This window comes from Penicillium soppii (assembly GCF_028829465.1).
Source record: "Penicillium soppii strain IBT 18220 chromosome Unknown utg000007l, whole genome shotgun sequence".
Classification (NCBI taxonomy): Eukaryota; Fungi; Ascomycota; class Eurotiomycetes; order Eurotiales; family Aspergillaceae; genus Penicillium; species Penicillium soppii.
This window is the reverse complement of record NW_026643237.1, coordinates 3390085-3403913: the sequence shown is the minus strand read 5'-3', so window position 1 is coordinate 3403913 and position 13829 is coordinate 3390085. Positions and strand designations below refer to the sequence as shown.

The 13829-nt window shown below is 48.1% G+C and overlaps 6 protein-coding genes across 6 annotated transcripts; 3 read left to right on the top strand and 3 right to left on the bottom strand.

The window, feature by feature from the left end:
* Nucleotides 1-501: 501 nt before the first annotated feature.
* Nucleotides 502-2509, top strand: dbp9 (ATP-dependent DNA/RNA helicase; the record flags this gene model as incomplete). Its single annotated transcript, XM_057246073.1, has 4 exons — nucleotides 502-694; nucleotides 754-834; nucleotides 881-1370; nucleotides 1426-2509. The coding sequence occupies 4 exons, from the start codon at nucleotides 502-504 to the stop codon at nucleotides 2507-2509; spliced, it is 1848 nt and encodes a 615-aa protein (XP_057094336.1).
* Nucleotides 2510-2761: 252 nt separating this feature from the next.
* On the bottom strand, nucleotides 2762-4538 carry N7529_010545 (uncharacterized protein; the record flags this gene model as incomplete). The annotated part of the gene is made up of 2 exons (XM_057246072.1): nucleotides 2762-4399; nucleotides 4527-4538. 2 exons carry the CDS (start codon nucleotides 4536-4538, stop codon nucleotides 2762-2764), a joined length of 1650 nt encoding a protein of 549 aa, XP_057094335.1.
* A 220-nt stretch (nucleotides 4539-4758) lies between these two features.
* N7529_010544 (tafazzin) lies at nucleotides 4759-5550 on the bottom strand (the record flags this gene model as incomplete). Its single annotated transcript, XM_057246071.1, has 1 exon — nucleotides 4759-5550. The coding sequence occupies one exon, from the start codon at nucleotides 5548-5550 to the stop codon at nucleotides 4759-4761; it is 792 nt and encodes a 263-aa protein (XP_057094334.1).
* A 982-nt stretch (nucleotides 5551-6532) lies between these two features.
* Nucleotides 6533-6992, top strand: N7529_010543 (mitochondrial 54S ribosomal protein mL60; the record flags this gene model as incomplete). Its single annotated transcript, XM_057246070.1, has 3 exons — nucleotides 6533-6573; nucleotides 6636-6865; nucleotides 6940-6992. The coding sequence occupies 3 exons, from the start codon at nucleotides 6533-6535 to the stop codon at nucleotides 6990-6992; spliced, it is 324 nt and encodes a 107-aa protein (XP_057094333.1).
* A 416-nt stretch (nucleotides 6993-7408) lies between these two features.
* Nucleotides 7409-9577, bottom strand: N7529_010542 (uncharacterized protein; the record flags this gene model as incomplete). Its single annotated transcript, XM_057246069.1, has 1 exon — nucleotides 7409-9577. The coding sequence occupies one exon, from the start codon at nucleotides 9575-9577 to the stop codon at nucleotides 7409-7411; it is 2169 nt and encodes a 722-aa protein (XP_057094332.1).
* A 1241-nt stretch (nucleotides 9578-10818) lies between these two features.
* On the top strand, nucleotides 10819-11927 carry N7529_010541 (FAD-dependent oxidoreductase; the record flags this gene model as incomplete). Its single annotated transcript, XM_057246068.1, is given in 4 exon segments — nucleotides 10819-10938; nucleotides 10949-11369; nucleotides 11399-11620; nucleotides 11638-11927. Coding segments are annotated over 4 exon segments (1053 nt in total), but the record flags the coding sequence as incomplete, so codon positions are not given.
* Nucleotides 11928-13829: the final 1902 nt, after the last annotated feature.

The window sequence follows — 13829 nt, the reverse complement described above, 5'->3', positions numbered from 1 at the left end:
AGGGTGATTAACTTAAGGGAGAAAATATGAGATTTTATCTTTGAATGTAGATACATGGAAGGCTACATATTGAAGACTGACGCTTAGCATGTGTTTTTGTCTTAAGTTAGCATATAGACAATGATTAAATGATACGAATAGCCCTCCTGTGCGTCCTTCTGGCTACATTGTTCACTTATTCAAAGCTTATAATGCGATTCTTGCTTTTTCAGCCGAAGGAAGTACCTTAGAATAACCTTTGGGTAGACTATAGTGTATGTATTGCCATCAAAGTCATGATTATGGCGGCAATTTTTAGACAAGGGTTTTTAGGGTTTGATATACCCGCGTGGACAAACGTACTAGGAGAGCAGCCATTTTGGCCTGAGGCATAAATTTATTATGTCACCAAAAATAAGTACGAGCTCACCGCCCGCTACAAACTCACCGCCCGACAAAATTTCCCAAAAAAGTTTCAATCTCCTCAGATTCGATCAAGCAGATACACAGCAAAAAGTCACAATGAAACGCAAGTTGGACGCCAATGATGTTCCATCCCCCAAAGCTGCTAAGGCGGAGGAACAGGACCTCGACTTTGAAGCACTCAACCTCGACCCTCGACTGCGCCAGGCCCTGATCAAGGAAAAGTTCACCAAGCCCACTCTTGTACAATCGAAGGCGATTCCATTGGCTCTAGAAGGAAAGGATATTCTGGGTGAGTTCGCACCGTTATGTGTTCTGAAATACATCATTATAGTAAGCTAACAAGATCAGCCCGTGCGAAAACTGGCTCTGGTAAAACCGCCGCTTATGTACTTCCCATCTTGCAAGCCATCCTCCAACAGAAGATTGTTCGTACCTTCTTCCTTCTTCCTCTCAGTGAAATTTTTTCTAATCGCAGAGACTCAAAAGGCCGATCCGTCCTCAAAAGCGACAACCGCTCTTATCCTCGTCCCCACCCGCGAGCTTGCAGAACAAGTCCAGAAAGTCATTGCATCTTTCTCTAGCTTCTGTGGAAAGGACATTCGGTCATTCAACCTCACACAGAAGGTTTCTGATGAAGTCCAGCGTTCGATGCTGGCTGATTTCCCCGATATTGTTGTGTCAACTCCCACCCGCGTTTACAGCAATGTCAACAACTCCGCTCTTTCTCTCGACAAGATCACTCATTTGGTCATTGACGAGGCAGACTTGGTTTTGTCATATGGCTACGATGAGGAAATCAACGCTCTTTCCAAGGCCATTCCCCGGGGAGCGCAGACATTTTTGATGAGTGCCACGCTCACATCAGAGGTGGATACATTGAAGGACCTATACTGTCGTAACCCTGTGATTCTCAAACTAGAGGAGAAGGAGGAGAAGGGTGCTGGTGTGAGCCAGTTCGTCGTCCGGTAAGCCAATATATTCCAACCCATCATATTAGGAACTACTAACACTGTCCAACAGATGCGCGGAAGACGAGAAGTTCCTTCTCACATATGTTATCTTCAAGTTGCAGCTTATCAAGGGCAAGGTCATTATTTTCGTCGCAGATGTCGACCGTTGCTACCGCGTCAAGCTTTTCCTCGAACAATTCGGTCTTAAGAGCTGTGTCCTCAACTCGGAGCTTCCCATCAACTCTCGGATCCATGTTGTCGAAGAGTTTAACAAGGGTGTCTACGATATTATTGTTGCAGCCGATGAGCAAGAAGTAATGGGTACCAAGACAAAGAAGGTGCGCGAGGTAAAAGAGGTGGAAGAAGCGGAAACCAAGGAAGAAATGGGAGATAGCGAGAATGAAGAGGCACAGGAGGAGAGCGGAAACGGCAAGAAGCCCGAGACCCAGAAGCGTCGCAAGATGAGCGGCAAAGAAAAGGATTACAGCATTGCCCGCGGCATCGACTTCCAAGATGTCGCATGTGTTCTCAACTTCGATCTCCCCACAACCTCAAAATCCTACACCCACCGCATCGGACGTACCGGCCGTGCCGGAAAGGCCGGCATGGCCCTCTCCTTCGTGGTTCCCGCCGATCAGCACGGCAAGCACCGACCCACCTCAATTCCCAGCACCAAGCACGACGAGAGCATGCTCGCCAAAATTACCAAGCGTCAAGCCAAGCTTGGCCACGAGGTCAAGCCCTATCACTTCGAGATGGCCCAAGTCGATGCATTCCGGTACCGTATGACCGATGCTCTGCGAGCCGTGACCAGACTGGCAGTGCAAGAAGCACGCGGACGCGAGATCCGACAGGAACTGATTAAGAGTGAGAAGCTCAAGCGCCACTTCGAGGATAACCCGGAAGAATTGCGCCAGCTACGCCACGATGGTGAATTGCGATCTGCGCGTGTCCAGGCCCATCTTAAGCATGTTCCTGATTATCTGATGCCTGCTAAGGGACGGAAGGGAATCTCCAAGGAGAATGTTGGATACGTTGGTTTCTCAAAGTCCAAGCAGAACCGCATTCGCAAGGCCAGAGATCGCAACCGTGCTCGTGGCAAGTCTGGCGGTAAGGTTGACCCCCTGAAGACGTTTAATCGGTCGAAGAAATAGTTACTTAGTCTAAAAATTCCCGGCGTTTGGTCTGGATACCATTGTACAGTCAGACATGAATTAAAATATTTTCATTGCGAATTTCTGTGTACACATTCAATAGACTGACAGTGATTCTAACCCTTCGGGGGACCGAGACGACTTATGTAGATTCTATGTTCAAATCCAGTGTCGACAGAAAATCCAGGTAGCTGTGATATCCCCCATGCAGTGGTGTGAGGCTGTAATTTGATCGCAAGCTCCATCCAGGGCTCACGAATGTAATGCGTAAGCTTGGCCAACCAGTTGTCTAATGATCTGCGGAGCGACATCATCCAGCCCAAGTGATACTTCGATCCATTTCCCATTAACCTCATGTCTGATTTGTCGAAGCCTCTGGCGCACGGCCAGTCCAGTATGAAATTGGCCACGGTAAACTTGAAGTTTGTTGAGCCGACGGACATCGCTCTCTTCGTCGTCGCTCGAGGAGGGAGCAGCGGGGTCATAATTACCATCATTGTCTTTCAGGATCGGAATCCAACCAGGGCCCAGACCAACCCAGTCGACGTCTCTCCATGAACCATTCCAGTCTGGACCGACAGCACCAGGTGGGTATGGAACGCCGTTTGGATCTTCTCCGACCCAATTCAAAGCCCGAAGCCAGTCTGCGCAGCCCTCAAGATCCAGCCATTTGAGACAATAGGTAGCACGGGATAGCTGACGGAGAATACTTGCGGCCTCGGCCCAATCGCACTCCGGCTGAAGAAGGTTGTCAGCTCCGCTGTACGATTGGTATAGAGAGTGGCCAATGCTAGGAACTCTAGAACCCGGAATGCGGGTCGGTGTAGGCCAGTGTGCTAGGGAGAGGTGGGTGATTTTTGTCAAACGAGCAAGTAGACTGAGCAAAGCGGTCCAGCTTGCACCGCTTGGGGTCGGGTGTGCTAGAGATAGGAAGCGGAGGTTTTCAAAGCGCAGCTTGGGAGTCACTTCCTTGGGAATGGACGAAGGTTGGAAGGCGTTGGCGGCGAGGGTTGCATCTCTTGCGTGGCTAGGTTGGACTTTCTCATCCCATGAAGCTGGGACTTCCTCTTCTCGCTCGCGACCTGAGACACCCGCAGCTGAGGATTTCGAGATAATCAACTCATTCGTCAGCTGCTTGAAAGATATCCAGTTTCCTATTGCGCCACCTAGGTCCAGTCGAATAACACTTGCGTCCTTTCCAAGATATTCAGCTTCGTTTAACACATACTCGCCACCAGTAGTGTGATCCTGATCCTGCTGGGGCAAGAAAAGTGGCTTGAAGCCCGTCATGTATCCATTCAGAAGCCGACCCTTCGTGTTTGTAAACACGGCGAGGTAACTAAGCAATAGCTCTTTCATATTGTTTGGCAGCTCAGCCAAAAAAAGACCGTCGTATTGCACATGCCTGGCCCAGTTGAGTGCCATTGTCTTAAGCACCAGATGCGTTAAACTCATGGGGCCTGGGAAGGTGGCACCAGGAAGCCGCTTCAAGCGATAAATTATTGTTTCCATGTGTTCTGACCTTTCGACTAAGTAGTTATCGGGCTGGACCTCCTCGGTACTTGCTGCGAGCCAGCTCTGGGGCGGCGGGGGCCCGGCAGTTCGCCGCGACGGACGAGCACCTATGGCCGTGCGATGAGCGCCAGGACGGGGCTGAGGAGGTTGAACTTCGGGAAATTCGAGAATACTTCTAAGAGATGGATGTATTGAGTGTGGGATCGGAACAGAGGGGAGACGACGAGGAGTCGGGGTGTCGTCAGCAGTAGCAGCATTTGGGGTTTGGGTGCGGCGAAGATGTGTGATGAGGTCGTTGACTGAGGTCGTCGACCCCCAGATACCCCAGCCCCGCCATTCTGATGCGACCCAGATGCGAGGCTGTGGTGTACTGGGCTTGCAGGTTTGAAATGAAACCGCTGGTGCTTTTTGGGCATGAGTTGCGGTATTTACAGATGGAAATGAGGCTCAGCCCCGTTATCGCTTATCGCCCCCGGAGAATTAATCTGATCTACAGCCTTACCGCCTGTCGCATAGGACTATCCCCGTGGCAATATTTGTTATTCCAAAGAAAGTTCATTTAAGGGTTGGTATCATGGAACAGTATTGTTGTGATGCTTACGATAATGACTTGGAGCAGCAAATTGCTCTCTCGCCTTTGAACTATCTAACAAATTGGCTGGGGTGCTGCAAATGTGATTTTCAGTGGCTCGTAACAAGTTCTATACATATTTATACAATCTATACACAAGGGCTCAGATATCCCTGACCCAGGAGTCATCCTTCATGTGGCCCTCACGCTTGAAGCCCTCTTCCAGCCAGGTATCAACCAAGCCCTCCTTCGGATCTTCGTCGGGCAAACCACGCGATCGGCGAACTTCCAAAACAAGATTCCTGACTTTCAAAGTGACCTCTTTGCGCAGCTCAACAGCTTCCTTGTGGGTCAACAGCTCGTCGCTCAGGACCCCGACGGGCAAATCTCGAGACTCAGGGTTGCTTTTCTCAACCTTCGCTTTCAGCTTCTGCCATCGAGATCTCATCTCTCCAAACACACTGTCCGAGTCTACCTTGGAGCCAAATGTAACACTGACTCGTTTACCAGGCCGTGGGAGGAATCGCGGGAATTCTCGACTCTCGTGCATAACATCGTCAAAGCCTTCGATCCACATCGGGACTACGTCCGGACATTCCTTAGGCTCGAGAATTAGCCGTGCGATTCCCCACTTGAAATAGCGCATTGTCTTTCGTGGTGACTGGTGAATTTTGCCCTCGGGGAAAATGTGAACCCATGAATTGGAGTTGCACGAGTATGCTGAGGGCGCTAGGTGTGAATCCTCGCCATCGGTTGTATAGGCGACTGAAAGGTCCGAGAAAGGGTCGACGCAGACGTTTTGTAGGCTCCAGCGCTGACGTTCGGGGGCAGCACGGTGGTGGTCAACGGGGAATGGGCCCTTGGATAGCAATCGAATGGCTTCGGTGACGGCGGGTTGGCCTAGACCACCAAATTGGGAATGCGCGGAACGATGACACGGTAGCACTTTGCCCATGGTAAAGAATAGCGACAGGGGTCTGCGAAGATTTCCAGTAAGCAAAGCAATTCAAGGTGAGCGTCCCTGGGGAAGTGTAGATACCTTGTTTGGTAACAAATGTCGTAGCTTCCAAAAGACCACCGTTTATTCCAAAACCGCATGGGAAGTATGCCCCATAGTAATGGATCATCCATTCTAAAGTCCCAGGACAATGTCAGTTCTATCCGTAGTCTCGGTAATAATCGCCTCGAAGCCCGAGGTCGTTGCAGGAACGTACACGCTAATATGATTCGAAACTATTGTTCAACAACTCAGTTAGAATTTGCATCAATTCAATATACTATGCTAAATTGTCGGCGTACCTGTAATCAATCCCTTCGTTCGTTGCGACAAATCTTTGCGCGAGTCCAAGAGCTCAGTGAACTCCTCTTTTCCGTGACATTCGGCATGACACAAAGCCGATAGGAACCCGCGACATAAACCCGCCACTCCCCACATAGTTGTGTTAGAGAAGGCCCTCCAAGGGAGGGACGGGCATTCCGCCGTTGCATTGGAGTCCATGATGGAAGGCGTCTGAGTGCTATGAACGATCCATAGACAGGTGAGAGCTTTATACAGACCTGTGATAGCTTGAAAAGGATTATATTCCCCAAAGAGGAAAATCGATTGAGTGGAGGTAAGTTCAAGAAAATAGTCGCGTCCCTATCATTTGATCTTTCGAGATCACATGACTTTGGTTGGGATGATCGTTCGTAACAAATTATTGAGTCTAAAGTCGCCAATTTTCGATAGAATTTTTCCTATATAGCGAGATACCAATTTCAATTGAATTTCTCTATTTGATTCCCATCAATTTTGCATAATTTGTATACAGACATCGTGGTTAAGCAACAAACATGTTTTTACTCGCATCCTATACTCCCCGTGCACGGACCAGTTACACTCCCGACACCGAGCACGGTTTTCTCCCGGCTGCACCCTTCAACACCAACAACCAAACATGTTCAAGTCAACTCAAGCATTATTCGGTGGTCTTCTCTGGTGCGTGTTTTATACTCGGACCCCTCTTTGAACCATTCAAGCTAACAATTTTGAAATTACAGGAAGACCCCGTGGCGCCTGTCCTCCCCCCAAAAGGCACGTCAGCGCAAGCGCTTGCGTTCCGTGGACAGAGTCGTCGACACCCTTAGTGCCGCTCTCGAGCGCAATGGCCAGACATCCAAGGCCGTGACTCGGTGGTTTGCGGAGATGCCGCGTGAGGAGGAAATGCTGCCCAAGGACAAGTACACTCTCTTCGATAAGAAGGAGAAGAGCTACCGCAAGAGCATCCACAGTACGTCTTCATTCTCAATGGCGAGGGCTACAATCCATTCTCCTCGGTCGATTCAGCTAACCCTCTCTTTTCAGAGCTACCCAAGTGGACTCGTGTCAGCCAGCGTGTCAACCCTCCTGGATTCTAAGCGAATTTTTACACCCCCGCACATGTACTATACATCCAAATTTCGACTCTGGCGGGGGACTTGTCGGAGCGAAAAACAACATATGGACAACCGGAGTTTTGGCTTTTTGGAATTGCAGCGCGGCCACTCTGAAGAGGATGGTGGCTTACAATATTCCATTATTACCCCAGCGCTTAGATCAGGCTTTCAATTCAAATGCATTCGATTATACGCCCCTTTTTTTCGGTACTCCGGATCTCCGGGAACTGCTAATAATAATATCACATGCCAGAAAAGGCGTGACAATGAGTGTATCGCACAAGAAGCGGTGGACATGCTTTGTTATCTGGGTTGGGGGCACACCGTCGGCTGCTGGGCCTCAAATGGATAATGAATGAGGAAGAGAAGGACAATAGAGATGAAGAATCCTGGACAGATCATGAGACGATGGGGGTTGAGGCTCTTATTTTTCCAACATCGAAATTTGGGATCAACTTGCCCGAGATGGTTCGGCAAGATTTATTTATTTGCGCTGCCACTCCTTTGACCTTTTCTCGATTGACTCGGCCTTCATGAATGGCTTTGTGAATACGGTATCCATGATGATGAACTTGCTGCCAGTCGTGGAGCTTTTCTTGCCACCCTGCGCCTCCTTCGTACCAGGCGTTCCGTTGTGTCGTAGACATCTCAAACCCTTGAGGCGGTTTCGGTAAAGACCAACAGGCTGGATCGATATGGCCATCAGGCGGTTCCTCCGCTGATTCTTCATACAGAGTAATGGTACGAATGGCCTCCCGAATTCCGGATACCTTCCTCTGCTTGTTGACCGCTGCTCGCCAGGAGTCAATCCGAGGGATATGTGCTCGCTTCCGCTTAGAAACTGGGTACTTCGGCCTAGGACTCAGAATTGGTTTTGGATAAGGAGCATTGAATCGAGGGTCTCCCCATTCCCGGCGTGCATCGATGGGTACTCTGGAAATGGGGTCATACACAATCCATGTCTCTTTGTTCATCCAGTGATTGGCCAGCATGGCAAAATGGTAAGGCTTCTGTCCCGGGGTAAATTCATTGAAGATCCAGACAAGCTTTCGGTCCAACCTCTCCAGCATCCGGACCTCCCAGTCACTCAAATCGTCCGCGGCGCATTGTGTCGGCTGAATTTGATCTGGAGAGATTTGAAGCGCGTTCGATTTTGCATTTTTGCCTTTGCGGCGGGGGAGGGAAGGATGCTTTTTGTCACAGATGGACCGCCATTCGTCATACAAAGTTGGTCTTGATGGAGATATCAGCCCATTGCCTTGAGAATGACTTCTGGCTGGGGCTGAGTTCCATTGAATAGTCCTGGTATAAGTCCGCCCTGCATTTTCGAACAAAATTTGATTGCCAATAGACACTTTGGAAGCGAAAGATATTTGATCTTCGGAAATCTGCAATTGCCCTCGCTTGCTGTTGCTCTTCTGCTTCAGACGGCCGTGAAATGAAGAGCTCCGATCAGAGACATAGCTGGCTAAAATTTCAGTCTTTGGGGTCCCAGGTGGGCCAGATGAACCCCCTTCGTTCTTCAAGACCGCCGCTCTGGGTTCCAGCTGCATTCGTGCTGACCATCTACGATATCTGCGCGGACAAGTATGGCGATGAGACTGATAAATTCTCATATGAGGTGCGCCTTTCGACTTCATGGTTCCATATTGAAATTCCATATGATCCATGACAGATTCAATTTGACACGAGATATCCTGAGACACTCCATCGAGCGACCATGGAATTGAAGCTCGAACATGAAACGATTCACGCTGTCTGGACGGTAATGACTGCATATTCTGGTGAGTTACTGAAGCAGGAATATCTCGCCTTGTTATGTTGAATGAGTGAAAATTTGGGTGATGGTTTGAACTGTTATCGCTGGCTTGCATGGGGTCTCGGTAAAGCTCTTCTAGGATTGAGCGAGTGATCACTGGCTTGGGACTATTTACGAAAGACCTGTCCCGCAAGATAGAACCGAGCACATTCTTTTGCGCTTGTGGCCTCTGCACAGTATCCGGCAACGGAACAGCCTGAGATGTTGACAAGCTTTCCCTGAGAGCACCATGACATTGGGGCTGCGCACACGGATTCCAAAGCTCATCTGCAGTTGGAAAGTCATCGTAGCTCTTGAGGCATTCCGGTAACCACCAAAGCCCTCTTTTCTCTCGCTGGCGCTTCTGTCTCTGTATGTCACCAGGATCCCACCAAACCCAGCTATAGTCAGCTCGGGTAGACTTCCATGCCATCGAATCCCAAATGCGTCTAAAAATGTCATGAAGAAACTTTTTGTTTCTTTCATGCGTCGTTTGTGAGACCCAGCCATACCATGTGCGTGCGTAGCGAGTGTCGGTGGATTTGCCTGCCCTCAGCACCTTGTTTCGGTTGAATCGTCTGATAAAGTTCCCAAGCTTCCAGAACAAGACAGCAAGTAGAAATATTCCAATAGTGCCAGCGAACAGCTGGCCGAACACTTCAGGGTCAATTGACTTGTTGACTTTTACCGGGACATTTGGTGGTCGCTTTGGGAAGCGAGGGAGGCCAGGTCCAAGGGAATGACTCTGTCGAATAGCCACAGGCGCCATCAGCAAAAGCCTGGGCTTGATCTTTGGAACTTAGTAAAGGTATAGACCATTGTGAAGATTTGCCTTTTGCGATATGCAAAGGAGACATCGCAAAGTGAGGAAGCCACGACCACAAAAGTCACTTGCTATTTCTATTTCTACCTCCAGGGCTGAATTTTTGCATTTTTAATTGCTCTATACATCCATGGATGTGTATATGTACATTGAATATGTGTTCATGTTCTTATTTGAACCATCTTACATACATTGCGATTGAAGAAAATCCATCGTAGAGATAAGTGAAAACCTTACACAGCTTATTTCACCTCTTAGGTTGCTTCTAATCCTATGATTTCAAATTTAGGTTGTAGAACAAGCATTCTACAGTGACAACCTACATTTCAATACTGCTATCATTCCCAATAAAGCAGATGAATCTTTGCCACCTATGAATATAGCTCAATATAGCATCAAAATCAACTCGAGGCACGCGAAAAAAGAAAGAAAAAAGAAAACAATCCGATTCCTGGAGACAAGACGAATCGACCCTTAACCCCCTCCTCAATAAGCTTACTAGCTCCAGGGCCCTTGGAGTCTAAAACACTTGACTATTTGTGGCCATAGTTGCACAACATGACACTTTTGATATAGGAACATTTACTTCCTAATCAGGAATGTGGACCATTGTACCACGTGATAATCCCATCAGAATCATTGGCGCCTAAATTATTAGGGTTTCATGCTTAATTACATTACTTGCTCCAATATCTTCGCTTCAGCAGGAAGTCCTACTGCTTTATATAACCCTTCTCTTACTGCAAGAGGTATAATCAATAGCTTTCGCTCTTGGGTTGTAGCTTCTACTTCCTCAACGTCAGCATATTTGGATAACTTCAGACTCACGACAGCCTCGATAATAAACTCATTGCTTGAAAGGACTTGGGCCCAAAGCCAACGCGGATTGGACCGAATTGGGTGTAGTATATCTCCACTTTGCCTGGCGCAAATATTTCTAGGTATTAGTGGAGGCAACTGGCCATTCTCATAGGCTGGGTTGAATATACCAAGCATTTCCAGCCCGATATGAATCCACTATCGAGAGGTAGCCTTGACGGAGACGTTTAGTTGTGTGATGAAGATTCCCGATTCTTAATTCGGTCATCTCTCCCAGTCATCAATTTATTGGTTATGCAGCAATTACCAGTGCGTTCAGCTTCTGGTATAAAAATACTGTAATTTCCATTCAAAATTTCTCTTCCAGTATCACCACCGTCGCCTTGTTATGTTGTCTTCAATCCGAACCGCTATGGTGGGCGCTGGTCCCGCCGGCCTCCACACTTGCCCGTTTGCTCCTCGGTCGACCAAACGTCCAAGTGACGACCGTATTTGAAGGAGAAAAGTCTCGACACACACTCACGGACAAGGCGGAAGTCTGGACTTGCATTCGACACCGGGATGGCCGACTTGAAGGAAGCTGGCCTGTACGACGAATTCATAAAGCGCCCACGCTTTGATGGAGAAAATTTGATCATCTGTGACAAGAAACTCGCCAAGTATATCAGCATACCGCCAGGCAAAGAAAGTTTTTCAGTAGACGCTCAGAGATTGACCCGCTCTTTCCTCCGAAATATGCTTCTTGATTTCATCCCTGAAAAACAACCCAATGGGGCTGGCACCTACGCTTCATTGATGACAACCACAATTGACCAAGGCACAGAGGGTGGATTCGACCCTATTGTTAGCGCCGATGGTGCATGGAGTGAAACCCGCAAGCTTCTCTTAGACCAAATTCCGCATTACTCTGGAATTGGTGGTATCACTTTCACTATTCCGAACGCGAAGCACCGGATTCTTATTCTCTCACCAATCGAGGATCTGTGATTGCATACTCTGATAGAAAGGCGCTTACTGGACAGCAAATCGGAGATGGAAGTATCAAGGTTTCTACTTGGTGCGCGCTGCCAGAAGACTGGATAGAGATGGCAACCGGTGACATGAGCAAGACAGAGGATGCGAAAAGGACAGTTGTTGAACATTGTTACGACTGGGATCCGCGGCTTGTTGGTTACTGCGTCATGCAGAGGAGCCAGTCGCCCGCTCCTTGTTCATGCTGCCTGTTAGGTGGGAATGGAGTGATCGATCTGGATTTACGTTGATCGGTGATTCTGCGCATGTCATGACGCCTGTTGCCGGCGAGGGGGTCAATCTGGAGATGCAGGATGCGTTGGTTTTGTCTCGGGCTATCATTTGGGCATCCAGCTCCCCGGGTGCAACCTCTGTGCTTCCGGTTGAGATCAAGGAATCCGAGAAAGACATGTTCGTTCGTGCCAAGAAGACTGCAGATCTAACGCGCCATATGATGCAGTGGTGATTTTTCACTGAAGAATTCCCCCGTTCAGTTGTGGAAAAAGTTGCTGTTTGAATTGCAACATTTAACAAGTCAGGACATCTTGCTCATGTAACATCTCCTCTGCTGAAGGCAGGCATCTATAGCTATTCCTTTGGATTCAAGCGTTTTCACTGATTTTTATGTAGGTAAATAGCAACAGAACTTAGTCTCAGCTCACATTAATGCATCGTCCGTTGGGCAGTTAAACCTTAAGGCATATGTCATTTTTTTACCGTCTTCTCGGCCTAGAAATGGTCTAGCCACTGAATTCACTTTGAGTGGCAAAATACCACGATGACGCTAATGGAAATTCAAAATTCTGATATCAAAGTGACAGGTCAGGCTGTTTCTGCATTCCTCTGTTTACAAACTACACCATCCCTGCTTTTCAAATGTTAAAATTGTAGATATTTATCGGAAGCAAAGGATGAACGGATATCAGATCAAGTGATCGGCAGTCCGGGACAGCCGGAGGAACTCGGGGTCCAAGTTCCTTCCTAACTGGGCAAGAGACAGTTACACCGCCACACTCCTCGAGCCACTCCTTGCTTTCGAGCCACAAACTAGCCACCTGCGGCTGAGATCTGGTGGCGGTGCGACTATTGAAATCATAACGAAAGTAAGGTTCACCATCTTTGCTTTTTGTTGGGCTTCGGTTTCTGCATCCTCATTGGGGTCGCTCTCTTTTCTGATACAACGCCTATGTTGGTTACTATGCTATGACGATCCTGCTTTCTCGATCCCTTCTCCCATCACATCTTGTCTCACAACTGCTTTGAATCGAGCATTGTTATGCATGCACTTTCATCACAGCATCATAATAGGAGCCCGACCTATCTTCGGGGTTTTCTGGTGGTTTCTTTAGGGTAAAAAGCAAATCACATTGCAATTCCCGGTATCTTTGCATCGGTCACAGCTCGGAGCCGAATTGATTTGAAATGTTTGAGATCGGCAGTGATCATCCAGCCCTAAGACAGGATTCGGTAAGGGTCGCACAGGGATTCTGATTGAAGCTTATTCTTCGCATGCATTATGGAGCGGTCGAACACATGGACTGACTCCGTATAGGATTATCTCCACTTCTAAGGTATATTTGAGTTTGGACCCAAGTGAGGCTGATCTTATGTGTCCAATACTTGTGGCTATTGAATCTATCCGCACACACTGTGCGGTCTTCTTTTGTTGTTAGGTAACAATTTTCGATATGAGATTTTGAAAAGGAAAAAGGGAGAGAGAATCCTCGTGTCGCAAAAATCGGGCTTTCGGGGTTTATTGTGGGTGTCGGCCTTGCCGAGTGATTGGCATGTATGTTTCTCCACTATATTTCTATAGGTTTCTCCACTATATCTTCATAGGCGCCACAGTTCACCGTTATGGTGTGGCTTGCAGCTACTGATCGAAGGGCTCAAAACTTTGCAAAGGTACGAAGTAAACATTGCGGTCTGATTTCCTCCCTTTGTCCGACTCGACATTCGCACCTCAACTACTGAGTGGGCCTAGGAATGTCTATAGTAAAGCTTCACCATAATAACGATGAGAGACTTGCATGCCTAGCGGTAAGCCACTTCTAAAACCAGATGTTCACTCATGACACTATTCACTGACTAAATAATAGACACCGAATGACAAGAACACAAGGAAGTCGATAGTCACTGAGCGATGTCAGGAATAGCCCCAGCTGCTTGAACCGTGCACGGAACTATTGAAAGGATAAACCCCAAAGTCCACCTGGGCATCACCCCATCAGTTTGTAATTCTGTTCTTCGATTCATGACTCCTATCCTTGTACATGATCGTCAATCGTGCATGCCAAGCCGCTTTCACGTCAGATTTGTCAGATTTCATTCCTGGAGTCACCAGAGTCACCGCAAAGGGACCGAATCA